Genomic DNA, 26,325 nt, shown 5'->3' on the forward strand with positions numbered 1-26,325 from the left:
AAATTTTTCAAAACAGTTTATGAAAAAACCAAAGGTCTGCTTGCAGTTTTATCAGTTTAAACAGATGAACAAGTGTTTAGTGAAAGTGTGCCTGGAGGAAAACTTCAAGACAAAAAAGGAAACAGGAAAAAAGTGTGACTCTTTCCGTCCCTCTTTCTCATGTTACGTGACCTCCACGATTCTGGGGCATTAATTAGCAAACATGTCCTATAAAAACTAAAAAAAAAAACCTAAAAAGATCACAGAGTAGCAGGTGATTATACCATGAGATTATGGGCTGATTTCAGAGATCCTCTTAACTCAACGTCTTATACAGGGGCTATAAAACCATCGCTGCTGAGTCACACGACAGAAGTAGGAGTTCCGACTCTGCTGCCTAGACAGTCCTCCAAGATTATCCTACTCTAGCCAGTCCAATCCTAACTTGCGAAGATGGAGAATGGCACAGAAGGCAAGAACTTCTACATCCCCATGAACAACAGGACAGGGCTTGTCAGGAGTCCTTTTGAATATCCACAGTATTACCTGGCAGACCCATGGCAATTCAAACTACTGGCCTTGTACATGTTTTTCCTGATCTGCACTGGATTCCCCATCAACTTTCTGACACTGGTGGTCACAGCGCAGAACAAGAAGCTTCGACAGCCTCTCAACTTTATCCTGGTTAACTTGGCCGTGGCTGGACTCATCATGGTCCTCTTTGGATTCACAGTCACCATTTATTCTTGCATGATGGGCTATTTCTCCTTGGGACCCATGGGCTGTGCTATTGAGGGATTCATGGCTACACTCGGAGGTAAACTTCAGCACACCTGTAGATCATTGTATTGTTCATCTGCTCTCAATTTTTTTTCAACCAGAGAGGCTGTACAATGATATCAGCTCAGTTGTAACAGGACTTGAAGGTTCTCATTACGACTTCTGCTCTGTTTCTTTCAACAGGTCAAGTGGCTCTGTGGTCTCTTGTGGTTCTTGCTGTTGAGAGGTACATTGTGGTCTGTAAACCCATGGGCAGCTTCAAATTCACAGCCACCCACTCTGCGATAGGCTGCGGATTCACCTGGTTCATGGCTTGCACCTGTGCTGTTCCTCCTCTGGTCGGCTGGTCAAGGTAATTCCTCAACATGCATGACAGGATTCTGTCCACATCTGGGGGATAGAATAGAGAATGTCAACATCTTTTATCGCAACTCTCTCCACACCGGAATTCCCAGCATTGCTTAGCTTTATACACATGATCACGCTGGCTACATGTAATATTTAAACCAAGCAGGCATGCTGTTGTATGCAGTGGATGATCATGATCCACAGCCTTGGTGTGTTCAGATTTAATTTTTATTTTAGATAAATATTAAGATATTTATTTCATCTACTGAGTTAAAATGCTCATGAGATTCACTTTAAAATCTTCACAAGACCTGTGTTCAAAAGTAGAAGGAGGAGAAAAGGATAACGGGATAACAGCGGAGCCATTCTTCACTGATACTTAAAGCACCAATCTTGGATCTAATAGTTCCACATTTACTAAACCGACAGGATTTTCAACAATTTTTTCTGAATCCTCTTGAGAATAAAATAAATATGTACTTCCAATGCAGCTAATACAGCTAAAGCAATCCTAGAGGAAGTCTATTTATTTGCTCAGGGGTTCAAATGATCAACTGATTTAAACATTTAATGCCTGTTTTGTTATTTAAGAACTTCTGCAGATGACACAGCACATAACCTGGCAACATCCTTGTAGCCTGCAAACATGATGCTGATTGGTTGTCTTCCTTTAAGGAAATATCTTTTGCTTCAGCCATTGCGACCTGCAAAACCTTTTGATTTGTTGTATTGGAAGTTGGTTCGACCATATCCCAGCACATATTTGACCACAAAGTTGTTGAATACAGAGCTTATACAGAGAGGCAGACAACCATTCACCTTCACACATAAGAAGAAATCATTTAGAATCACCTAGGAACCCAATAGGCTTGTCTCAGAACTGTGGAAGGCAACATTATAATGAATACTGTAAGCTCAAATATCAAGCCTCTAACTTTGTATGTTTTGTATTCACAGATATATCCCTGAGGGTATCCAGGTTTCCTGCGGACCTGACTACTACACTCTTTCTCCAGCTTACAACAATGAATCCTATGTGATGTACATGTTCAGCTGCCACTTCTGTGTTCCAGTCTTCCTCATTTTCTTCACTTATGGAAGCCTTGTGCTGACAGTCAAAGCCGTAAGTGAAGTTTAGGTTCTTCTTGCATTATATACTCACATTCATACATGAGTAAGCATAATGAATCAACAAGTTAAGCGCCACTGCTGTATTAAATTACTCTGAAGACAATTATTTTATGAGACAGCTATTTTAATTTAATGTGATGCTTTTGTATGTAGTTGTTCATATTAGTGTTATAGAGCACTACAGAAAATACAACACAAACTCAGAGTCCATCATCTGTCATCTAGTTATTATATCTGTATGTAAAGAAAACATTTATCTGACTGGGCATTCATATTCGTTAAAATCTTGGTCCCAGTACACAACGCAGTCAATAACCAATGATGGCCTCATTTTCAGGCTGCAGCCCAGCAGCAGGACTCTGCATCCACCCAGAAGGCTGAGAAGGAAGTCACACGTATGTGCGTCCTGATGGTCTTTGGCTTCCTCTTTGCCTGGACCCCATATGCTAGCTTTGCTGCATGGATCTTCTTCAACAAGGGCGCTGCCTTCTCAGCTGTCTCCATGGCCATCCCTGCTTTCTTCTCAAAGAGTTCAGCTTTGTTCAATCCTGTTATCTACATCCTTATGAACAAACAGGTCAGTTTATTTTTACACTGTTGCAACTCACAGTCTCTTCTATGGCAGCAGCAGTTATGAAAAAATGGTGACGGAATTGGAAGTTAGATGTTATATTGCTGAAGTCCTCTTGATGAACTAAAGACCTAAAGTAGCCCATTGATTTGGAGACCCACAAATAATTTGAAAGAAAAACCTTGAAGTCACTTTTTAAATTGTATCAGAAATTTGAATAATTGTTTTAGCATGAGCTCAAAATCAGTTTTCTTCTTGAGACATACGCACAATATTAACATCTTGCCTCTGTGTTTTTCTCCCTTTCAGTTCCGTAACTGCATGCTGAGCACCATTGGAATGGGTGGCATGGTTGAGGATGAGACCTCAGTATCTACCAGCAAGACAGAAGTCTCCTCAGTGTCCTAAGAATCATAATTCCACATCTCCAGACACCCTCCTTCCTGATGTCTTTCTGATTCTGAATGGCTGTCCCGACATGGAAATAAGCAAATGGCTACACGCTCATCTGTTCTCCAACAAATGGACATTAATCTTGGCATATGGCCAGCGACGACATTTTACTGTACACATTCTTAATTGTTGTGTGTGTCTGGCATAAAAACTGGACTCCAAAATGAAACACAGCCTGAAGTGTTTCACAGTTGCTTGTGAAATGTTTGGATGGATGAGTGGGTGAGAATCACCTTTGTATATTTATGACAGGGAGAGGTTTGCATATTTGTTAGCTTCTGTCATAATATTCTGTAAATATTTTATAAAACAAAAAAAATGTAGAAAAATATATTAAATGCATGCATGAAAAGATTTACTGGTTTCTGTTTCCTTATTTTACAGTCAAACATACTGTATGGTAATTTTGATGTGACCTTTTTCTTTTTTTCTCATAATTAAGAGGCACACAAGTACTTAACTAAGATTATTACCATTACAAACACAAGGATGAATACAAAACATAGACTTTACTGAAGGAGAGGTTAGTTCAGGAGACCTTCTTCAGCATTTGAAAGAATAACATATAATTTTACAATGACATTTACAAGTATATTACATAGTAATGTTTGAGAAGTAAATTAAGAGATTCTTATTGCATTAGATAGCTACTAAAAACTAAATTCCACTTTAACCATTAAGAAGTCTTGCCTATTGAAAATCAGAATTTCTCAAAACATTAAAGGTATAGCTAAAGTCACCTGAAAATGTTGCCACGACCAGTAGTTTTTATCTGACAGTACACTTGTGCACAGTTTTTCAAAGTACTTGAAGTAAGGTTGTTCCAAGCATCTTGGAACACTTGCCACAGTTCTCTGTGGATTTAGATGGTCTCAAGTGCTTCTGTCTCTTCATGTAATCCTAGACTGATGTCCTGATGTCAAGGTCAAGGCCCTGTAGATGGCGTCCCATCTGTTACTTACTAGCCACTGAAGATTGTTCCTTATGTTTGTGTATATCATGTTGCAGAATGAATTTGGGACTAATCAGACACACGACACGTGCACATGCTGTATGACAGAAGAGCCTAAAATTTTCACAGTACAGTATTTACTTTTTTTCCTTTTTCTTTTTGGCTGAGTATGTTAGGAATTTGACTCCAGGTCATTTCAGTGTAATAAAACATCACATTTATTTTCAGGAGAGGTATTTGCATACAAACAGATTTGTACACACAACTGAAGCAACAGTTCAAACCATTTCGATAGTATCTATACAAGTTGTACAAAGATTTATCAGTCAAAGTATGCAGGGAGTCTTGAAAAATATTAAATGCTACCTTGTATACATGTAATCAGTGGCTATATGTCCTATACATGTCCATTCATGGGGTAACACTTAACAATACTCCTGTGCAATACTGTGCACAAAATTATATGAACAAATGAGGAACAAACCTTAATCTAAAATCTGATAGTTAACACGTTTTTCATAAGTACGTTGCTCAGATCTCTGAATCCACCACTATGCAGTAATTATGGTTAGTTACTAGAGCACTAAGTCGGGGATTAGTAAATCATTGGGTCATGATTAGTTTAAAATGATCAGTAAATGAGTCACACTTCATGAGTCATCCCTCACAAGCTTTGATCCAAATGCTGAATAGCACAAAACAGTAATTATGACAATTCCTTCAGGATTCATAACTTGTGCACCCCTCAAGCAGTGATTCATCAAGCTAAGTATGATTCCTCATTACTTTATTATTGCCTTTCTTAACAATCGAGAGTGTAGACACTAAAAAGAGCATAGGAGAGATAGTAGCTGATTAAACAAGTGTTATGTGATCATGACAAGATGCAAAGATAACTAACACTGAAAATGGCTGACTGTGACCTGCCATACTGCTGATTATTTGTAGGAGACTCCTGATGAGAGAGGCTGCAGCCAGGCTGACTTTTGAAACTAAACACTAGTTGCTCATTGCTAAACTGAAAGAGGAACATTAATGGAGGGACCAGAATAAAGGAGGGGTGGAGGTACAGCCTACATCCACAAAGCCATAATTCAAGCTGTGCATTCATTTGGGACATAGGAAGATAATGTATTAAGCTGAATTTAGATCACCATTAGACACTGGACTGTTTAACTGTGGCTACTCTTCCTGGAGTCATTGTTTTTAAATTTCATACCTTTTTGAGACATATACTGCATAGCCATGAATTTGCTCCATGGCGCTGACTCATAATCTGCCCTTTATTATTCGTAGTGCTAATAATACAGTAAAAAAATTTGAATGATATAGAAATCATGTATTTGAATGTATTTGTGCTTTTATTCAATTTGACTATTCACTTTGTGCAAGACAGTGATGAAGGAAATAGCACACCTTTGGTACTAGTGTCACATGTCACCCCCTTCATTCCATTTCCCACGGTTATCCCCAATTCTGTTATCTTTGTTTATTGTTACTGTCTGTCAGACAACCCCCTCAATTCAAATTCAAATTCTTCTAATTATTATTGTTATTATATTTATATTGCAATAGTCCAAAATTATGTGAATATGCATGTAGGCTACATAGTTTTAGTGAAATAACATAACCTATGCCTCATTGCCTCTAGAAACACAGGAAACACACTGCAACTCACTGACAGTAAAATAATACATCTCTCCGATGCACTCTGCCCATAACAGAAACCTACAGAAACAAAAAGAAGCCTGGCAGACTGGCAGAGTCAGACACATACAGGATGCTCACTTCACTTCGTCAGTCATCTTGCAAAAGTACACCGTGCACAAACGAATCCCGCTGCAGAACCTCCTCACCATCAGGACCATCAGTTGTTGAAGTCCTCCCTCGGGTCTCCGGTTTCTCGACTAGCGGCGCTAGCTAGCACTGAGCTACAGGACGTCAGGACACGTCAGGGCAGTGAGGGACGTCTACGTAGATCATGTGACCGACCGAAGGTAGATCTGAATTATTATTATTTTTGCTTTATTTATTATTTTGGGCCACACACACACACACACACACACGCACACACGCACACGCACTTACAAATAAAAAATAAAATTAAACTAGATTAAAAAAAACAACTTTGACAAAAGGTCCCTTTGGGCATCACGTGCCTGATATTCATAACTACTTTTTCATTAGTGCAAAATCATCAGAAATAAAAATCACAGAGTTTTTGTTAATGTAGAATAAGCCCTTCAATCTGCTTGGAGAGCTCGCAATTTTGACTGTAGAGAGGTTCTTTCACTTGTGACCGCCATAGTTCCCTATACGCTAAGAAATGTCAGGCTGAGGGAGTTAGTTGCAATCTGCAACGCGACCACTAGATGCCACTAAATCTTACATACTGATCCTTTAAGGCCTTTAATCCTCATTAGAGTCGCGGGGGTGCCGGAGTCTTTCCCAGTTGATTTAAGGCAAAGGTGGGGGACAGTCTGGACAGAGAGACAGACAAACACACTCACATTCACACCTGCTGACAATTTACAATCACCAATTAACCTCAGCATGTTTTTGGACTGTGGGAGGAAGCCAGAGAACCTTGTGGAAATCCACACACACAAAGGGAGAAAATGCAAACTTCACACAGAAAAATCCATGGCCCAGGCTGGGACATGAACCGTGAAGCCACAGAGGACTATATGGATGTGAATATTATTTGTAGTGAACTGAGGAGCAGAACATTACAGAGCAACATGCAGAGAATCCAGAGACCCTTTCTCACAGCTATTCATTTGGTAAGACACATTTCAGAAGACAGCTCACCCAAAACTCACATTGGAAATGGAACATCTGCCAGTCATTTGTTTACTACTAAAGGACCACTCACGGCTCATTGGAGACCACAGGATGCCTACTACCTCCACCAGAATCTGATAAGGGCGAGGAAAACCACATCTCTTCAGAAGAGGATTTGCATTCTTCACAGTGATCTTCTAATCTCCCTTCCTAACACACAGAACTCACTATACAGGAATGGACTGAACAATTTAAATTAGGATATTAAGGAAATGCAGCATCACTAGAGTGACGATCTGGACTCAGTCTCTGATGCCAGACTGATCAGGACCAGTATGGAAGAAGAATCAAATCTGAAGTGTTTGTTAAGAAGAACAAACAAGACACAAACACCCCCTTCTCTCTGTCACAGACCACAGCCATAAAGGCACAGAGAGGCTTTTCACTCTAAGCATATATACTTCCTTTGCTTATTATTGAATGTATGTACTTGTGTTTTAGCTATGTTATAAATTTACTTTCATGTAGCCTTAAGTCCACAATTTGTAAGTTTATTCTTATGTTTACACCTCACTTTTGAAATGGGCTGTTTTGTGAAAACTAAAACAAAGGCTTAAAAAAGGGTTCTTTTATGATGGCTCAAAGAAACGTATGGCTTCACTTTGAACTAGGGCTTTGTTACCTATGTTTTGCTTAAAGTTGGACTCCTTAAATTATCTTTAATACTACAACAGCATGAATATTTTTTTTATAACTATGAGCTTCAACTCTTAGTGTTTTCAGTTCGGCTCAGTTCCGGCCAAAGTGCCTCCTTGTCGCTGCGTTCCTGAACCAACTCATTCAGCAGATCATCTCAGCTACACATCCTGCAGCAGCCTCCCATCTCTCCTCCAAAGGCTGCGCAAGTATCTTTTTCCTTCTGCTAAACGAGTTAATGTACAAATTACAATTGATTTCCCAATTTCAAAATAATTCTAAATTCATCGCATTCATTAGTTTATCTGCATTTATTCATCAGTTTTTTTCACTGTCTGCTGTTGTTACATCATTGTTGTTCATCGTTTGTTCGTAGTATTAGTTAATAAATGTTTGTATATAATTATCATTGGTTCTACAGTGTGTTTCTTCATTTCCTTCAACTGGAGGGAAATCAGAGTTTACGACTTTCATAATGAGACTGAACAATACAAATAGATTTGATTAATTATTGATTACTGAACTTGACATATTCTTGATAAAGGTCTCTTAGGGAGCCTAGATAAAAGATCTAACTGATGCTCCTGATAAACGAGTGTAATTTTAACTCACTGAGAATCCTGGTGTCTGATTTTTTGTGAAGAAAAGAATTCTGAAGATAATGAGATAATAAGGTCATCATTTAGTGATGAGAAATTATATTCATTGTGTTGTGTCACTAGAAGAAGCGTAACCTCTTTGTAAGAGGAGAATTTATAGTCACTCCAGCCCACATGGCTAATGGCCTATTAACAAGTCAGGTCGCACCCTGGACACAGACTGTTTCAACTTCTTCCCTCTGGTAGGCACTGCAGAGCTCTGAATGTCAAATCAACCAGACACAAGAGCAGTTTGTTTCCATAGGCCATCACGCTGATGAAAATTTAATTCATTCAGGAACAACTCTTCCTGAACTGAAACCCTGAACCACTGTATATACTGAATATCTCAGAAACCTTGGTCTCTATTCCATTACTCTGCAGTGTTCATCTGCCCCATGTATATCAGGTATTAAGTGTATTTATTAATAAAAGTATTTCTCCTAAACTTTTGTTCACTGCAATTTTACACTAAAGATTCTGATTTATTTTAAACTGTTTTAAACAAATTCTTGTTGTACATAGTAGTTAAGCACTTTTTTTCCTTCAGTAATCTGTTGTTTCTTGTTTAAATGCATTTCTGTTTTATTTTGGTTAAGCACTTCGAGAGCAAAAATTTTAAAAACTCAGAGTTAAATTCCATGTATGTGTTCATACAACTGGCCCAGGCAAGTTATAAAACCACCAGAGCAACAGGAAACGTCAGACTGTGCACACATGTCCATGCTTTGTGTCTCCTATTGATGATGCCATTGAGAGTTGATTTATTAAGTATGTTCTCTCCATTTGCATGTTTTTTGCCTAGACAGACTGAGGCAGTGGGTGGAGATATCTGGGACAACATTTCTTATCGTAGCTATGAAATATGATGTCTTGTGTCTCTGTCAGAAGTTACGTATCATTTTCTTCTGTCAAGCACAGTGTGCTCCAGGGCTCTGTTTTGGGACCAATTTTTTGTTTTCCAACTACATCCTCTCACTTGGGCACATTTTCATTAACATGATGTCTCTGCTGATGTTATGCAAACCATCAAATTATATCCTCTGAGCCTGGTTTGCGGAGTTTTCTTCATGACTATATTTCTGTAGTGAATAACTGGATGTCAAATTCCTCATTGCTGTTATTGGATCACAACACGTTTTAATTATATTGGACCTTTAAAGATACTGAGTCCATTGCACCTGTTTTTATTTATGTTTGTTTACTTTTTACTTTTTATTAGTAGCATGAAAAGACAGCATCTGCAGTTTTGCTGTACAATCTTTTGATGCATGGTGATGATGGATAAGAAATAAGAAATCTACATCTAAGCAGATGTCTGTGTAGATTCTCAGACACAAGAATCTACACAGACATCTGCTTAGGTGTAGATGTCAGAGTCATGCCGGTCATGCTTTTCCTAGGAGTTTCATTAGACAGCTAAGCCTAAAAATTAAGCTGAGCTGCTTTCTAATAAAGCTTCTAGCAATGCTCCTTAGTGAACGTTCTTGGAATGACTAATGAACAAACTGGGGAGTTTAATTGAAGTAGGGGAAGCTACAGCTGATCCAGAACACTGCTGCCAGAGTCCTAACACCAGGAAACTGGTCAATATTACCCCGATCCTCAAATCACTACACTGGCTTCATGTTAGTCAAGGGATAGAGTTGAAAATCTTACTCTTGGTCTACAAAGCACTGAATGTTCTTGGACCAAAAGACATCCTGGAGTTATTAGCTCCATCAGAAGCATCCAGAGCCCTCATTGTTACGGTGGGTGCAAAGGCTCAGGTGCAGGAAAGAGATTACAGACTCAGGTCAGATTGGTCTAAGTACTGTGTTAGTAGAGTACTGCAGCTGACCACAGCCTCAGGCTGTGGCCATAACACTCATGTCATCAGGGACTGGTTTACTGCGTGTTCCCAGAATCAGAACCAAGACTAGTGAAGCAGCATTCAGCGATTATGCTCCTCACCCGAGGAACAAACTTCCTGAACGCCTGAGGTCTGCTCAAACTGTCAGCTCTTTTAAATCAGGTCCGAAAACCAGATTGTTTACTACAGCTTTCTCTTAGATGCTCAGTCTATTTTCTTGCCTTTTAATGCACTTTTATGATCTTAATGTCTAGTTTTATGTTTTATTTCTATGATTTTAATTTGTGTCTAGCTTTAAATCATTTTTCTGAATATTTCTTTGTCATTGTAAAGCAACGTGAATTGTCGTGTGTGTATTGTGCTATACAAGTAAATTTGTCCTGCCTTGCCGTGTCTTGTAATTTCTTCAGAGAAGTCATAGTTGTCTTGGTGGCCTCCCTCACTAATCTCTTTTTGCACAGTTGCTCAAATTTTGAGGATGGCTTGTTCTAGGCAGAATTATCAATGTGCCATATTACTTCCATTTAGTAATGATAGATTTAACTGCACTCCAAGTGATGTTCGCTGAATTAGAAATGTGTTTGTATCCATCTCCTGACTTTTGCTTTTTAATTACATTTTCACAGAGTTGCTTGGAGTGTTTTCACCATATCTTAATGGTGTAGTTAAAGCCAGGAGTACTAACTCACCAGTAACTGGACCTTGGAGATACACGTGTCTTTATACTACAATCATATGAGTCACATTCACTTTCTAACACCAGCTGGCTGTAACTAGGCGTGAATACCTATGCAATCACTTAAATCATCTAGAATTTTTTGCATTAACTGACAATACTTTCAAGAAATCTATTTTCAATTTGACAGTAAAGAGTCCTTGTAGTAAATTCTTGTCAAAAAGCCAAATCATGTTGACCATGATTCAATGCTGGAGAGCAACAAAAGAATGAAACTTCCAAAGGGGGTGAATACTTTAAAAAAAAAAAAAAAGTTAAGTTCAGATAAGGTTAGGGATATTTTTACCTGTTCCAGAATGATTAAGGTCCTTCACTCAGTGACACTCTAAATACCCTGGGCCAATGGAAATCTTGTCATTGTAAAGTGGATTAACTTCACCTATGTCACATTTACTGTACGTCAGTGTTTCTTGTGTTCATGACTCGTTCCTAAGGTGCTTCATGTGGGGTGTGATGCCCTGTACAGGCAGAATGTAGAGACACGTCTGTGGCCAAGTTTACCCTTCCTGCTGATATACATCAGCTGTTCAAAATCTGGAATTGTGTGCCTGTTTTCTTCATGAATAGACAGCTATATTGTACTTACAGCTAGTTGTTAAAATACACTCATTATAACATGTCTTCATGCATGCATTTATTTATCTTAGCCATTTCTGATACATACAATGCTTACAATTCATGGCAACTACCACAGGTTATAAAAATAGTTTGACATTGTACAGAGTTGCTCAAACAGTACAAAATACTGCAAGACCCTACTGATGTATGAAAAATGATTTTTGTGGTTAGATATAGATGTTGAGGATTTTTTGTAGATTCAGTGATGCTAAATAGCTCAGATACTGTGAGTTTATCTGTGCCTTGCATGGCAGGGGGGAGTCAAAGTGAGCATCCACATACATGTGTACAAAGATGTAACTACTATTTGCAGTGATTTTAACTTTACAAACACTTCACAACATCCTTAAGACAAGAGAGCAATAAAAAAAGGTTCATGAGTTTGTTCCTGCAGTTGTTTGTCACAGGTCAAATAGTTCAGCTGTGCCTGGACTCCAATCAGTCCATGTCAAAGATTATTCAAGATCCAAGAGAAGTTAAGAAAGGAAAATGTCCAACAATCAAAATATGTGCATATTTAAGAGACTGAGGGCACTTCTGTCTTGCTGGTAGAAACTGAGGTCACATCCTCACACATGCCAGTAGTGCTGAGAAAGATCCAACCGATGAAAGTGCCATAATGTCCAAGACGTACATATCTCACGTCGCTCTCAGCTTTCTGGGTGTGCCCCGTCTCCTGCTGCTAGGCTGCAGCCTAAAGGGGTCACAGTAAAAGAAAATACAGGCAGAAATTATAATCAGCATTGACAGCACAGTCAGTAAATCAACTGTAAATCAGCAATTTCTTTGACTTAAACCTCTTAGGAATGCAAACCTATCTTACAGTTCTGGCTGTCAGCACACTTTCATTCAGAATGACATGTTGATTTAGCCTGGAGCCAGAGTGTGTTAGTCCGGTCTGCACAAGTACAGCGTGCTCTCCGACAGGTACCTGTACGTACCTGTATAAATGGTGCCAATTGTCACAGTTGCATTTACTTGGACCCAGAATCAGACAGCGACTCTGGAGTGACAGTTAAAAGGCTTATTTGGTGACTAGGGGAATGGCTATGGGAGCTGACTGACCTGTCTGACTGCCAAGCTGGCTGACAGAAGGTGAGTCGTATCTGTAAACTCAAAGAAATGTGGGCTTGGGCAGAGGAGGCAGATTTGGATGAAAAAAATCTGTGGTACAGGGAGCAGTAATGCACATGAAGGGGTCCACACATGGTTAGCAGACAATCTGGCAATCAGTGACTGGAGAGCTGGTGTTTACACACTTTGGAAGGGAATTAATGGATCAGGATGAGGTGCTTCGGTGGCGTAGGGTTAACACTTTCGCCTTGCAGTGAGAAGATCCCTGGTTTGTGTCCTAGCCTTCCTGGGATCTTTCTGCATGGAGTTTGCATGTTCTCCCTGTGCATGCATGGGTTTTCTCCAGGTACTCCAGCTTCCTCCCACAGTTCAAAAATATGCTGAGGTTAATTGATTATTCTATATTGGCCGTGGGAGTGAATGCGAGTGTGATTGTTTGTATGTGTAGCCCTGCGACAAACTGGTGACCTGTCCAGGGTCTCCCCTGCCTTTGCCCCAAGTCAGCTGGGATAGGCTCCAGCCACCCGCGACCCTAATGAGGATTAAGCGGTGTATAAATAATGGATGGATAAAGGATCAGGTGCTTGATTTCTGGATGCAGTTCAAGCAATGAGGGAGCCAACCAGAGGACAGAGAGGGGAGGAACAGAGGCGAGGAAAACAGAAAAAGACAAAAAATACCACAAAATATAGTTGCCATTTCATTGCCGCTGTGTCTGCCAATGTTGCAAATAAGTAGCACCATACAACAAGCTCTGTATCTACAATGTCTACCAACGTTGTGATTCCACTTTTACACTCAATTTCTTGAGGCTCAGTGGTTCCCTTTTTATTGTAAAGTTTAAAGTTATATTTACCGGAAGTGGAGTAAAAGATACAAGTGTGAACTACTTGGACCAGCCAATAAGTTGTGGTCCAGTGCATGAGAAGGCAATGATTCAGGTAAAAATGACTCCAGCTGCAACATGAGTTCCACTGAACATGAAGCTTCCCATGGGGACAATGTACTGGATATTCCACATTAACCTGCCAAATATCATATATGTCCCGCTTGTGATGCCATAACAGCTCTGAGTCATGGAGGCATTTACTCCACAAGACCTCTGAAGGTGTCCTGTGGTATCAGGCATCAAGAAGTTAGCTGAAGATCCTTGAAGTTCTGTAAGTTGTAAGATGGGGCGTATGGGGCCTCTGTGGTTGGTTTTTCAAGCACATCCCATTGATCCTTGATCAGACACAGATCAGGCGATTTCAAATCAACACATTGGACTCTTTTTCATGTTCCTCAAATACTTCCTGAAAAATGTTTGCAGTGTGGAAGGGTGCTTTACCCTGCCATTAGGGAATACTGAGATGATGTCTATGTGGTTTGCAGCAGGGGTTAGGTAGGTGGTGCCTGTCAAAGAAGCATCCACATGTACATATGATGTAAAAGAAAATGCGATTTGTCAGACCAGGCCACCTTCTACCACTGCTCCATGGTCCACATTTGATGCTCTGGTGCCCACTGTAGGTGCTTTCAGCAGTTGACAGGGATCAGAATGGACACTGAGCAGTTTACAGCTCCTCAGCTTCATATGCACCAGCTGAGATGCACTGTGCATTTCGACACCTGTCTATCATAACCAGCTTTAAGGTTTTCAGCAGTTTTGGCTGCAGGAGCTTTTCTGAGGGATTGTAACACAAGACAGTCTTTGCTCTTTACATACCTCAATGATCACTTTTGGCAGGCACTAACCATGGCATACCAGTATCATCCTGCCACTTTAGAGATGCTTGGAGCCAGTAACCATCACAGTTCGGCTCTTGCAAAGTTGATGAGATTCTTAATTTTGCGCATTTTTCCTGCTTCCAACACATTAACTTCGAGAAATGACTGTTTACTTGCTGCCTATATGACACCCCTTTACATGTGCCATTATAACAAGAAACTCAAAGTCATTCACTTCATCTGTCAATGGTTATAATGGTCAGTATATCTCTCACTGCTTATGGATGACAGGGTTTTTAAAAGATATACACTTCAAAAATACACTGTGTTTTATTACTTTCTTTTTAAGCTCTTTAGCTACATACTACACTGCACAGCACTTTTTCTGCATATGTTTTAATTACTGTACACTTTTGCTGCACTGATATTTTTGGAGTTAAAGACCGGAATGTTCCACTTAGCACAGACTGCACTACATTTTATTTGTTCTGCTGTCAGGCCTGATCCTCTGGATATCTGAGGTGCTCTCACTCTCTCTCTCCTCTGTTCACAGCAGTGAAAAGGCTGCAGCCAGCTGGACATATCAGCCAATAACTTCTAAACTGTCCACTGACCTTTCCTTTTGCACACAATGACATTACAAGTAAAAGGAAGAGAACTCTTTAGAATCATCTGCTATTTTTCTAACAACATAATAAATAAATCTACTCAAGGGTACCTTTAAATATTTTTAAATTGGTCCTGTCAGAGCACAGACCTTAACTCAAGCAAATTGTTCACATCCAACATCCTAAGAACAGAGCTGAAGCAGTTTCCTACAAGGAATTTAGTAAACATTTCCTGCTGAACATAGTGCAGGTCTGACCTGCTGCTTACGGAACATCTTGTATAAGGTTGTTGGTGCCAAAGGGGTTTAACTCGTAATTAAATCAATTGGGTTCAATTACTTTTGCTCCTGCACTGTTTAATGGGCGTATTCAATTAACATACAAAATATTCTCTTTGTGTGTCATAATCTTGACCTCTTGGTGCTTGTCTAATGTGACTTAAACAGAGATCGGTAATTGCAGAAATCCCCATGTACTACGTTTTTCTTATTTTTTTAAATCCCTGCTAGAGTTCCTTCACGGCTGAGACTCATTTTCATGAGCGCTTGTGCAACAAAACAGAAAATAATTCACATGGAATAAAAATAAAAAATAAAACCCAAACTTTCTCATAGGGGATAGAGGAATATTGGATTTGTTTGGGTTATATGTATATTTTTGAAGTGTCAAAACTTTAGCTCTACATTAATTGATATCTGAAACTAACAGTGCAGTTCTGTTATACTGCAGGGTCTGAGCTTTATTAATAAATTAGATTTATTTCCTAATGAACAACACTCTGTGGTCTGAGCCTTAATATGTGTTATAGTAATAAAAAGAAGTATTTCATGTAACTTTTGTTGGGTTAATGTTAATGTAAATGTAAAATTGAAATTACATTACACATCATCATTGACACCTTACACCAGGGCTATTCAATTAAAAATTCACTGGGGCCGGATTTTCAGACTAAGAACATGAGCTGGGCCGGATGTTTTTAGCAGACAGTGAGCAAAGTTTACCATTTAAAATAAACACAAACATGAGATAAAAAACACATTGGATGTTTATAAACGTATTGCCACATCCAAAAGGACATAAACACAATAGAAGAGCAGTACTTAGTCTAAACCTGTGCTGAAATACTGCTTCTTTAAATTTTACATTTCAAACACACAACTTCAACACATTTTGATAGGTAAATATAAGCACAGGTTAAGGTGCATATGAACATAAAAACTAAGTGCAGATTAGAAACACCATCTTTTGTTTTGGTCACATATGGAAGTGCATAAAAAAGTAACTTGCTTAACAGTAACTTTTCAGAACTTGAGATATTTTTTTCTTCTTTTGAAATAACAAAAGACAGAGTTTGTCCCTGTCCATATTTGGTCTCATCTGAGACAGTCACATCTTCAGTGCATATAATCAAAAAAATAAACAATGGGCACAATGCTATCCCTTTGAAATGAAGTAAAGCTGACATCAAAATGCATAATAAAGTGTAACAAAGTGAAATAACTGTAAAAACAAAACGTTTTTCTTAAAAGACCCCAATATTACCCCAATATTTAGTTACTTTCGTAATTAAATCGCAATCTTTATTTTATTTCATTCTTACCAGATGTCACTTTTACACAACGGCTGCCATCTTAAGTATTTTATCTTGTTTTATTGCATGCTTATTGTATTATTTATTTATTTGAATTAGTTTTCATTATTTTTCTCGTTTGGCATTGGTTTTGAAAAGGTGCTATAGAAATAAAGTTATCATTCTGCTTAATATTATTTCCAACACTTTAGATGTAATAAATTCTGAGAATTAGGTTGCCTTTTTGGTTTTAGTATTTTTGTTTTACTGGGATGATGACTTCTTTACGCCAGTTTTCAGTCTCCCGCCTCTAACTACACTTTGCTCTTTGCTGCTTTCTTATGTTTGTCGTAGGCTTTATGTTTCTGTGTTTTATGTATTTACTGTAATTAATTGAAGTTGGTGTAAGAAGACACTAAATTCACTGAAAACATGCCCTTCCTGTATAGGTACATGAATAAATGATCCTCTGCGTTTATCTTGACACTCTGCACAAGATGCTTTAGACTACACCTGGACTAGACAAGAATGGAAAGACATATAGGTCATAATGCAGCTGGAGACAACACTTGCTCCTATATAATCCATTACATACTTAAAGCTTTTCATCAGTTTGTAGACAGTCGTGTACCGTGTCTCTGAGAGGTCAGTGCTAACAATGATTAACATCCCAGACAGAGCAGGAAGAGAAATGATTTACATGTCTGGAATCTGTTTTGAAGACACAGACAACATAATTTCCTGGAAATCCTCAGAGGCATCTGTTTTTCATTGTTGCACCCAATTCTAGATTTAGACAAGTTGATGTCTAAGAATTTGGAAAGACTTTTGTGAGATGATCAAATTTTGTTCTCTATTCTGGCGCATGACTAAAGTTAAAAAACAGACAAGATATTTCTGACATCTTTGTCTGCACTTTACCTGTAAGTGTAGCCATGAATTCCTGGACAGTGCAGGTAGTTTAATAGGTGCGATGGTGAATCCATCATCAGTCCAACCAGGGCCAAGTTGACCAGAGTACAGTTGTGAGGTTGCTGGAGTTTTCTTGTGCAGACACAGCGAGGTTCCGGGTCAGATTGGCATAAACATGTAAAAATCTACAAAGATCTAACAAATAAAACAATGTCTCTTTAAAAAGCGGTCACACTCCCAGGCAGGTTAGACACGAGAATGTAAGTTCTGTTCGTCAGCACTGCTGCAATCTGTCAGGAATGACCCTCCAGTTAAGTTACTTAATGTGTCTTTTTTTAAAAACGGTGACAGACTGATATTAGTGAAATTAGATTTCAGGCTGGGTGAGGTAAGTACAAATTTGTTAATGATCTTAACCTCAGGTGATGTTTTAAGTCCTAATTTCTTATGTGTTAAGTCAGGTAATCAGGCTTTTCACCTTTAGTGTGTCAGAGAAGGTCATCATCTGTAGCCCTGTTTGGACTGTGGTGTTTTTGGGTTTGTTATGGAATATTTTTTTTTATGTCAAAACCAGCTACAGATGAAGAAATATAATGTAAATAAAAAAATGTGTGTGTGTGTGTGTGTGTGTGTGTGTGTGTGTGTGTGTGTGTGTGTGTGTGTGTGTGTGTGTGTGTGTGTGTGTGTGTGTATGTATGGGAGATATATATTACATATTTACACACATTTCTCACACTCTCTTCTTTTTGCTTTTAAATCATATGATAATTAACTTAATTTTCAAAAATTTATATCACTCTCAGCTATTGCATGCCTCTCTGTGAATAAGAATTACCAGTTATCAGCCTCTTTAAACACAAACCAACAATAAATAAGGAACATCAAATAAACAATGTTGAACAAGCAAAAAACGACTAACAAGCCAATAAAAAGGTAATTTAACTGGAAGTAAACAGAGCAATACAAGCAGCTTTACCAGAATTAATCATAGTTAACAGTGGATTGAGAACCATATTGCACTGTATGGAAGGGATGCAATGCAATTTAAAAAAACAATTGAAAACAAGGTTATCTGATACAGGACATTCATGGAAACTAATAGTGTTGCTGAAGCTTAAGCAAGGCAACAAATTGGTTAAATCTTTCTCAGACATTTTCTTTCTGACCTGTGACAGTAAGCTTTGCTGGGGGTGGCCAGGGCTAATCCAACCAGGATAATGACACCAACACTTCCCTCGTATGGACATGGATGCTGAGGCTTAAAGCACTGCTTGTGTTATGACATTGTAAACAAAAAAACATTCAAATCTGCCTATTTCAGCAATCACAAAAAGAAAGTAAGGACAGGAAGTGACTTAGCTTTTTGAATTTAATGTTACCAATGAATCAGTAGAATAATGGTTGAGGACCTTGTCCCACCACATGCACACATAAGAAAATTCACCTATACAGGTTTCCTGGCCTCAATTTGAGGTGCACTGTTGTGAAATGCATCATCGATTGCATAAATCCCATTGTTCCATATAAAAGAACAAAAAAATCTATAAAAAATATAAATGTTCTCAAAGTCAGGAGTCAGAGTTTACTGCTAATAAAGTTAGACTTACATTTGGATATTTCTCGTAACTCCTGGTTTGATTTATTTACTCTTAATATTGCCCTAAAAGGTGTAAAAGTTGGAAGTAATTCTCATTTTTTATGTCATGATTGATAGAATTCACCCACATTTGGCAAGTGAAGTATTATCCATGACTCCGGCGTCTATCCGGTGTTAAAATTGATTACCGACCTCTTAACCTCCCGCTACCTCACAATCCTGTAATCCTATTTTGGGCCGTTAACAAAAGGGTTAGTGGACGGGTATAAAAACCACACTGAGCAACTCACAAATTCATGTCCATCCTCCCTACTGAACACTTCCTCGCAGAGAAGCTCACCAGAACAACTGACTAGCAAACATGGTTTGGGAAGGAGGAATTGAGCCTAATGGCACTGAGGGCAAGAACTTCTACATTCCCATGTCCAACAGGACTGGGATTGTTAGAAGTCCTTTTGAATACCCTCAGTATTATATGGTGGACCCAATGATCTACAAGCTGCTAGCTTTCTACATGTTCTTCCTGATCTGCACTGGAACTCCCATCAACGGCCTGACATTGTTTGTGACGGCGCAGAACAAGAAGCTTCGGCAACCTCTCAACTACATCCTCGTCAACCTGGCTGTGGCTGGACTCATCATGTGCTGCTTCGGCTTCACCATCACCATTACATCTGCTCTCAACGGCTACTTCATTCTTGGACCCACTTTCTGCGCTATTGAGGGATTCATGGCCACACTTGGAGGTAAAAAAAGAAGAAGAAGAAGAAGCAAGCTGCCTTGTAGTAATGATATACTGGTGGGTGTAAAATAGAACTGAATATTTTATCTCCTACCTTTTGTCTCTACAGGTGAAGTTGCTCTCTGGTCACTGGTCGTCCTGGCTGTTGAGAGATACATTGTGGTCTGCAAACCCATGGGAAGCTTCAAGTTTACTGGAACTCATGCTGCAGCTGGAGTCATATTCACCTGGATCATGGCTATGGCTTGCGCTGCTCCCCCACTTGCCGGCTGGTCCAGGTAACAATAACATATTTCTTTTAGTTTAAAAGGACTTTGCACTTTAAAACCAAATAAATTCACCACTCCAAGGAGATGACAGCCTTTTAGTTGTGAGAATCTTAAATACTGTAGACGCAGAGGATAAAAGGTTCTTTGAACTGAATGAATACATGATTTTCTTTTCTTAACTCTCACACAGGTACCTTCCCGAGGGCATGCAGTGCTCCTGTGGACCTGACTACTACACTCTAGCCCCAGGCTTCAACAATGAGTCATATGTCATCTACATGTTTGTCGTCCACTTCTTCATTCCTGTCTTCCTCATTTTCTTCACCTATGGAAGCCTTGTGATGACAGTCAAAGCCGTAAGCTCTTCTTTCATTGTTAACACTTGTTCTTATATATCAGTAACACAGTTAAGCACCACTATTCTATGTAGCAGAAATAATTGAATAAATAACTGATGCTTATTGCCTTCTTACATCCAACAGGCTGCAGCCCAGCAGCAGGACTCAGCTTCCACCCAGAAAGCTGAGAAGGAAGTGACTCGCATGTGCGTCCTGATGGTCATTGGCTTCCTGGTAGCTTGGACACCATATGCCACCTTCGCCGGTTGGATCTTCCTGAACAAGGGCGCTGCCTTCACCGCCCTGACTGCAGCCCTCCCTGCTTTCTTTGCAAAGAGCTCTGCCTTGTACAACCCTGTAATCTATGTGCTGATGAACAAACAGGTTGGTTCTATTTATTCAAACAGCAATAGTTTCATCTACGGCTTTGTCAAACCCGAGCTATGTGTGCTTGCACTCTGAATTAATTCCCTCTACTCTGTCTTTCAGTTCCGTAACTGCATGCTGACCACTATTGGAATGGGCGGCATGGTGGAGGATGAGACTTCAGTCTCAACAAGCAAGACAGAGGTTTCCACTGCGTCTTAATCATGATGACCTCCTCAAACCTGTGGACATTTTCCTTACTAATTGCTTCCAGATTTTGAATGATCCCATCAAAAAAAGTCTTGAACTTTTGCCAAACGGATTCATGGATGTCACAATGGACTCTGGACCAAACCAACTAAGGAATTCTATCCCATCTGTTAATATGTGTAAACTAAGAAGTGTAAAGAAATCCATCTGCTGTGGATGTTATCTTGTATAGCATTTGTGCATCTGTGTGCATGTGAGCGCCTGAGTGTGTGAGGGAGAGAGGGTGAGGGAACTCAGACTCAAATCTCTCGAGGCAAACTGTAAATCTGTCATGCTATCACGTGTGGAATTTTCATGTAATTATATGGGAGAGCATGTGTGTCACTGGTCTGCCAGTGGTGGTATTTTTATGAATTTATTGAAAAACAAACAAAAAAAATATATAGTGTGAAATAGAAAATAAATGCATGCATAAAAAAACAACAAATTGTTGTGTTTATTTACCTCTGAAATATACATGCTGGTCTGATTATCTGCTGTTTGAGCTGAAGTGCAAATTTGCGTACATCATGGAAAGGGAATTACATCTTTAAGGCTACGCTTTTGGAGCAAAGTTCAAGACTGACTCGATGTACAACACTCTTAGCCAAATCCAAACCCTGACTTTCAGTTTCCTTGTAGGTTAAGTTTTTTTGTTTTCTTTACTTATGTGGCCCAAAGTAGTTTGTTAAACAAGTGCGGGTGAAAAAAACACCATAATAACACTTGACCAGGTAAGAAATATTGAAAAAAAAAAACTACACCCAAGCTCTTACTGATGCCATTTGGATCAAATCTAAAACTGTGAAACCCAAATGGTCACCTGCAAACTATATTCTCTTCTAAGGTTTGTCTAAGCACTTAAAAGTTATGGAGTCACTGATTGATTGTCAATGATCTTCCTTTTGAGCAGAGGATTATCATAATTTTGTAAGACTAAGGTACTGTAATCCTTTGTGAATCCCTTTAAATCATCAACAGGAACAGAGGATATCCCATGAAACTACTGCTGAAGGACTTAATTGTAAGATTTACAGCAATTGCTTCAGAGTTGCTGTTTGTTTTTTCAGGTAACACGTAGGGCTGGGTGATAAATCGATTTTATCGATTAATTCGACTTTGTACTTAATGTCGATTTGTTTTAATGAAATCGATTTTCTCATCGACATCTGCCACCAACGCCTTCCCTCTGGGCTCCCGTAGTTCAGAGTGCGCCTCCCCCCCCCCATAATCTTCCTGAACCAACACGTCTCCTGGTAAAGGTATGAGTTTACATTATTTTAAAAGGTTTCTGTAGGTAAGTTTTTAGTGCAATATATAAAATGAACAGAACTGACAAATGTCCATATCCTGAAAGCTGAGAATCTTCACAGATGATAACAACAGCGATGTACAGTAGTGAAGTACTGTGTTACCCTAGCTATAATAAATTTTTACCAGGACATGAATCTGAATGAACATTTCATTTTCTTGTACCTGTAAATGCAGAACAACATGTTTTTCCCCCACAAAACTTTCAATCTTAAGTTGAAATTGTCAAACATTGTTCTGGTGGGAAACCTTGAGTCTTGACATTTATGTGGATGTTTGACATGCACTACCCAACTAAACATTGCAGGTCAAGCGACCCCCAACCCCCCAGGGGCGGATCTAGAGAAAAATTAATAGGGTGGCAAAGGGGTAGATACATTTTAGGGGGTGGCATATATATATATATATATATATATATATATATATATATATATATATATATATATATATATATATATATATATATATATATATATATATATATATATATATATATATATATATATATATATACATATATATATATATATATATATATATATATATATATATATATATATATATATATATATATATATATATATACTCTGCCAAGGAGGCGGAGCCTTGGCAGAGTCACGTGATGACTGGCATTGGTTTGTCTGTCTGTCTGTTAGCAACATTACTCAAAAATGGAATGACAGATTTGGATGAAACCAACCAGCAAGCGTTATCAAATTGACGCAAATACTACTGAAATAAGTATTTTAAATAAGTAAATATCATTTGTATTTGTCAGCCAATCCTAAACATGAGTTGTTCTTATTAGCTGCCAATCACAATATGTGATTTGATATGTCTAGCAGAAAGGGGAAAAGATTTAAACAGAAATAAAATCAACTAAATGATATCACTGTACTATGATGAAACACATCAATGTTGGTGTTATGACCTTGACACCAAAATTATAAAAAACAGCATTAAACAAACAGGATATAGTTTTCAAACAGTGCATGAAAACCTGATGTGACTGGGGGTTTGGTTACACTTTAATGTCATGTAAAGTCTTAGTGAATGTGTGATTTCTTCTGACTTACAGTCTTGTCAGAACCACAGGTTGTAATTATCAAAAATAAAAAGAAAAACTTCCACAGACGATCCCCCACCATCCTTCTGTGGCTGTTCGCTGACATTAGCTAGCTACATAATTAAAAATTAGCAAGGCCCAGACTCACTGGAAACCGTGGCTCGTCTCACAAGCAAACACTTTATGTGAATTTAGACACTATTAGCATTTAATACATTGTGAACAGTTATATTAGCATATAGTCTAACCCAGTCTAACTAGTGTCTCACTGCCACACCGAAATCCAGCTGTCATCCACATGAGTGAGTTCTAAGAGCAGCCCCCTCAGTGGGGTCGTGTCGCCTCGTATCTGTAGCAGCATAGACTGTACAGGACGTGACGTCTACCTGGTGCATTCGAAAGCACTCGGACATTGGAGTTTCACTCGTTATTCGTCTTTCCTGGACTTTCGCTCTTCACGGCCGGCCACAGCCTTTCATATACATATTTTTGAATTAGATCGTTTAGAACTGGGGTGGCAGCCGGGGTGGCAAGGCATCAAATACGGGGTGGCAGTTGCCACCCTATGCCACCCCAGTAGATCCGCCCCTGCAACCACCCAACCACCCATGGCAACAGCAGTCCTTGATGCCAGTTGCCACCCTCAGCAGAACAACACACCCCAACACACCACAAGAACTGCTTAGGAGTGGCCCGGGGAACATGACAGAGCTAAGGTGTTCACCCGGGTTCTGCACTCCTCAGATCCAAATCTTGTTGAGCATCTGTTGGATGTACCAGGATAAGCCTGATCTAGGTAGATCCCGCTCTGCAACCCACAGGACCCACAGAATTCACTGCCACCATCCAATAAAGACAGAACCAAGCACATTTGACTTGTTGTGATGTTACACTGCCTCCTGGAGGTCAAATTTATAACATGCAACTTCTATGTTACATCTGCAGTGTAGCATGTCATGCTGCACTGCAGAAAATATAGGCTACACCTGCAAAAAAACGTACAAACAGGAAAAATTACACATCAATTCTGCTCAAGTGCAAAATCAGAGCTGTACAATCACATAAAATGCAGATTTTTTAAAAAAGGGCATTGCTGCATCCTGTGTTAGGAAGCCTTTAGTTGACAAAACAGGTAGATAATGCCCCCTGCAGGCCTATTCAAAAAATAGAAAATGTCCAGGCACCATTACAGTGTACATGTTCCACATTGTTCTCCAATAAAAATCATGGCTGCCTCGAGTTCTGCAGAGAACACAGCAAACCAACATTAAGCATTACACACCACTATAACATGTAAGAGCTCAAAGGGGATTAATTACATTTAAATATACCCTTCTTCCATCCTCGATGGCCCATCTATTTCATGATGTAGCCCCTTATTTCCTGCTAATAACCTGATCCTAATTGGTACGCTGTTTGCATATGCACCATAATTTTCTTGAAAGAGCCTTCTCTGGAAGCCTGCATGTGCTTATTCTCTCTGTCAAGAGGCTGGCAGAAACCAGCATCGCCTGTCTTTGTTCTAATTCCTCAGATCAGAGAGGAGGAGCTGCATACAGAGGTCTTAATAACAAACTTGGGGACACACAGACTATATTTCCAGGCAAATTCTAAGGAAGTTTAGAAGAAGACAATGGCTCTGCTAGCAGCAGCATACACTGTAGCAATAGTACATCAGTATCTTAGCTGGGGTTTTAAGACACAATAACTTCCACCAGTGGTCATCATTTAAAAAGAAGGTGAAGTAATAAGTGTATGCTTACCAATGAAATGTGCATATAACTTATTTTTTTATAGCAGACTTGTGTAGATGGATTGTTAATGGGGTGATATACTGTAGATGGGAACTGTGTTGACTCAGTGTGTGTGCCTTTATCTTTCTTCTTTATGCCAAGAAAAACAGCAGAAATTCAGCAGACATTTTATTGTCTTATCCTCAACATGTTGATACGTGTGTGATGATGTCCTCCATACAATGTCTGAGCTTTGCTCAAACTCCAGTTAAAGAAAAAAACTCACTTGTTGGCATTTAAGAACATAACATTGCCATCTGATATCAGCTTGCTGTGGAAAACAGTTTAAATAATGTTCTAAAAAAGTACATTTTGCCTGATATAACCCCAAAGCATCCCAGCTTCATGTCTTACTGTTCAGATGAACACCATGTTAAACATAAACAGAAGTAGTAAAGCAGAATGTCCATGTCTGCTGTGTCGCTGTATTGCTTTGCTTCCCAGGTACTGGATCAAAATGTTTTTACTTTTCATAGAAGAACACTTTGCTTAGCATCTTGAATCATGAAAGCAAATATTACTGTCAGGGCAACTGTTTAAGAATCGTTTCAGAAATCCAACTCCATCCATATTAACATACCTAAAACTGCATATCACATGATTCATTGCTGTTCATATTCAGGTTATGCTGGTGTAAACAGGAAAAGAGGGTTTATTTCTTATTTGTAGAGTTTGTACAACTGACTGCTAAAATTTAATCATGAAGAAAATTGTGTGTGAAAATTGTGTCACAGTGTGACTGTTTCCAAAGGTCTCAGCTTTCTTTGTCTACATGGCAACACTGCACACTGAGTTTCTAACAATCTTCACCCTTGAGGGGATTTTCCAAAAGGTCAGTTTTCAGTGACCTAAAACTGTGTTTGCATGTAAGTGAAAGGACACAACACATAGAAAGAGCTATATTTTTGAATAATACCCTAGCGCATGTGGACACGGTCTTGGCTGCCACCCTGGAGAATCATCTGGGCCACTGCTTTCACAGACTGTTTAGTACTTCAAATGTAAGGTTCAGTGTCCCTTTAAATGAAATATGAAATACAAACAGAAGGTTTACTGATAGCCACGAACCACAAACAGCTGTTTAGTGGAAGCGGCACCTATTGCTCATTCACAGCTTAAATAATCAACATAATATCCTTAATTAACTTGGGAAGAGTTACTAAATTTACTATCAATGCCTCT

General features: G+C 39.0%; 2 protein-coding genes and 1 long non-coding RNA gene across 6 annotated transcripts; 2 read left to right on the top strand and 1 right to left on the bottom strand.

Moving 5' to 3' along the window:
* Positions 1-432: 432 nt before the first annotated feature.
* Positions 433-3,616, top strand: LOC111575250 (green-sensitive opsin). The gene is made up of 5 exons (XM_023280254.3): positions 433-796; positions 943-1,111; positions 2,065-2,230; positions 2,576-2,815; positions 3,119-3,616. The coding sequence occupies exons 1-5, from the start codon at positions 433-435 to the stop codon at positions 3,215-3,217; spliced, it is 1,038 nt and encodes a 345-aa protein (XP_023136022.1). The 3' UTR covers positions 3,218-3,616.
* On the bottom strand, positions 1,024-19,985 carry LOC118470991 (uncharacterized). 4 transcript variants are annotated; one of them, XR_008601806.1, is made up of 4 exons: positions 19,846-19,985; positions 17,422-17,544; positions 6,003-12,232; positions 1,024-1,149 (listed from the first exon to the last, which is right to left on the bottom strand). It is a non-coding gene; the product is annotated as an uncharacterized LOC118470991 (long non-coding RNA). The 4 variants fall into 4 exon arrangements; XR_008601807.1 differs by having other exon boundaries at positions 17,422-17,607; positions 19,846-19,982; XR_008601808.1 differs by lacking the exon at positions 19,846-19,985 and adding an exon at positions 18,579-19,171.
* LOC111575293 (green-sensitive opsin-like) lies at positions 19,304-21,421 on the top strand. The gene is made up of 5 exons (XM_023280336.3): positions 19,304-19,755; positions 19,861-20,029; positions 20,211-20,376; positions 20,503-20,742; positions 20,848-21,421. The coding sequence occupies exons 1-5, from the start codon at positions 19,371-19,373 to the stop codon at positions 20,944-20,946; spliced, it is 1,059 nt and encodes a 352-aa protein (XP_023136104.1). The 5' UTR covers positions 19,304-19,370; the 3' UTR covers positions 20,947-21,421.
* The last annotated feature ends 4,904 nt before the right edge of the window (positions 21,422-26,325 follow it).

The sequence above is a fragment of the Amphiprion ocellaris genome, chromosome 5, assembly GCF_022539595.1.
Source record: "Amphiprion ocellaris isolate individual 3 ecotype Okinawa chromosome 5, ASM2253959v1, whole genome shotgun sequence".
Classification (NCBI taxonomy): Eukaryota; Metazoa; Chordata; class Actinopteri; family Pomacentridae; genus Amphiprion; species Amphiprion ocellaris.

Excerpts from the sequence above, each read along its gene's own strand:
- LOC111575250 (XM_023280254.3), top strand. The coding sequence starts at position 433 with ATGGAGAATGGCACAGAAGGCAAGAACTTCTACATCCCCATGAACAAC. Across the intron at positions 797-942 it reads ATTCATGGCTACACTCGGAG|GTCAAGTGGCTCTGTGGTCT; the intron begins GTAAACTTCAGC and ends TTCTTTCAACAG. Across the intron at positions 2,816-3,118 it reads ACATCCTTATGAACAAACAG|TTCCGTAACTGCATGCTGAG; the intron begins GTCAGTTTATTT and ends TCTCCCTTTCAG.
- LOC111575293 (XM_023280336.3), top strand. The coding sequence starts at position 19,371 with ATGGTTTGGGAAGGAGGAATTGAGCCTAATGGCACTGAGGGCAAGAAC. Across the intron at positions 19,756-19,860 it reads ATTCATGGCCACACTTGGAG|GTGAAGTTGCTCTCTGGTCA; the intron begins GTAAAAAAAGAA and ends TTGTCTCTACAG. Across the intron at positions 20,030-20,210 it reads CCACTTGCCGGCTGGTCCAG|GTACCTTCCCGAGGGCATGC; the intron begins GTAACAATAACA and ends ACTCTCACACAG.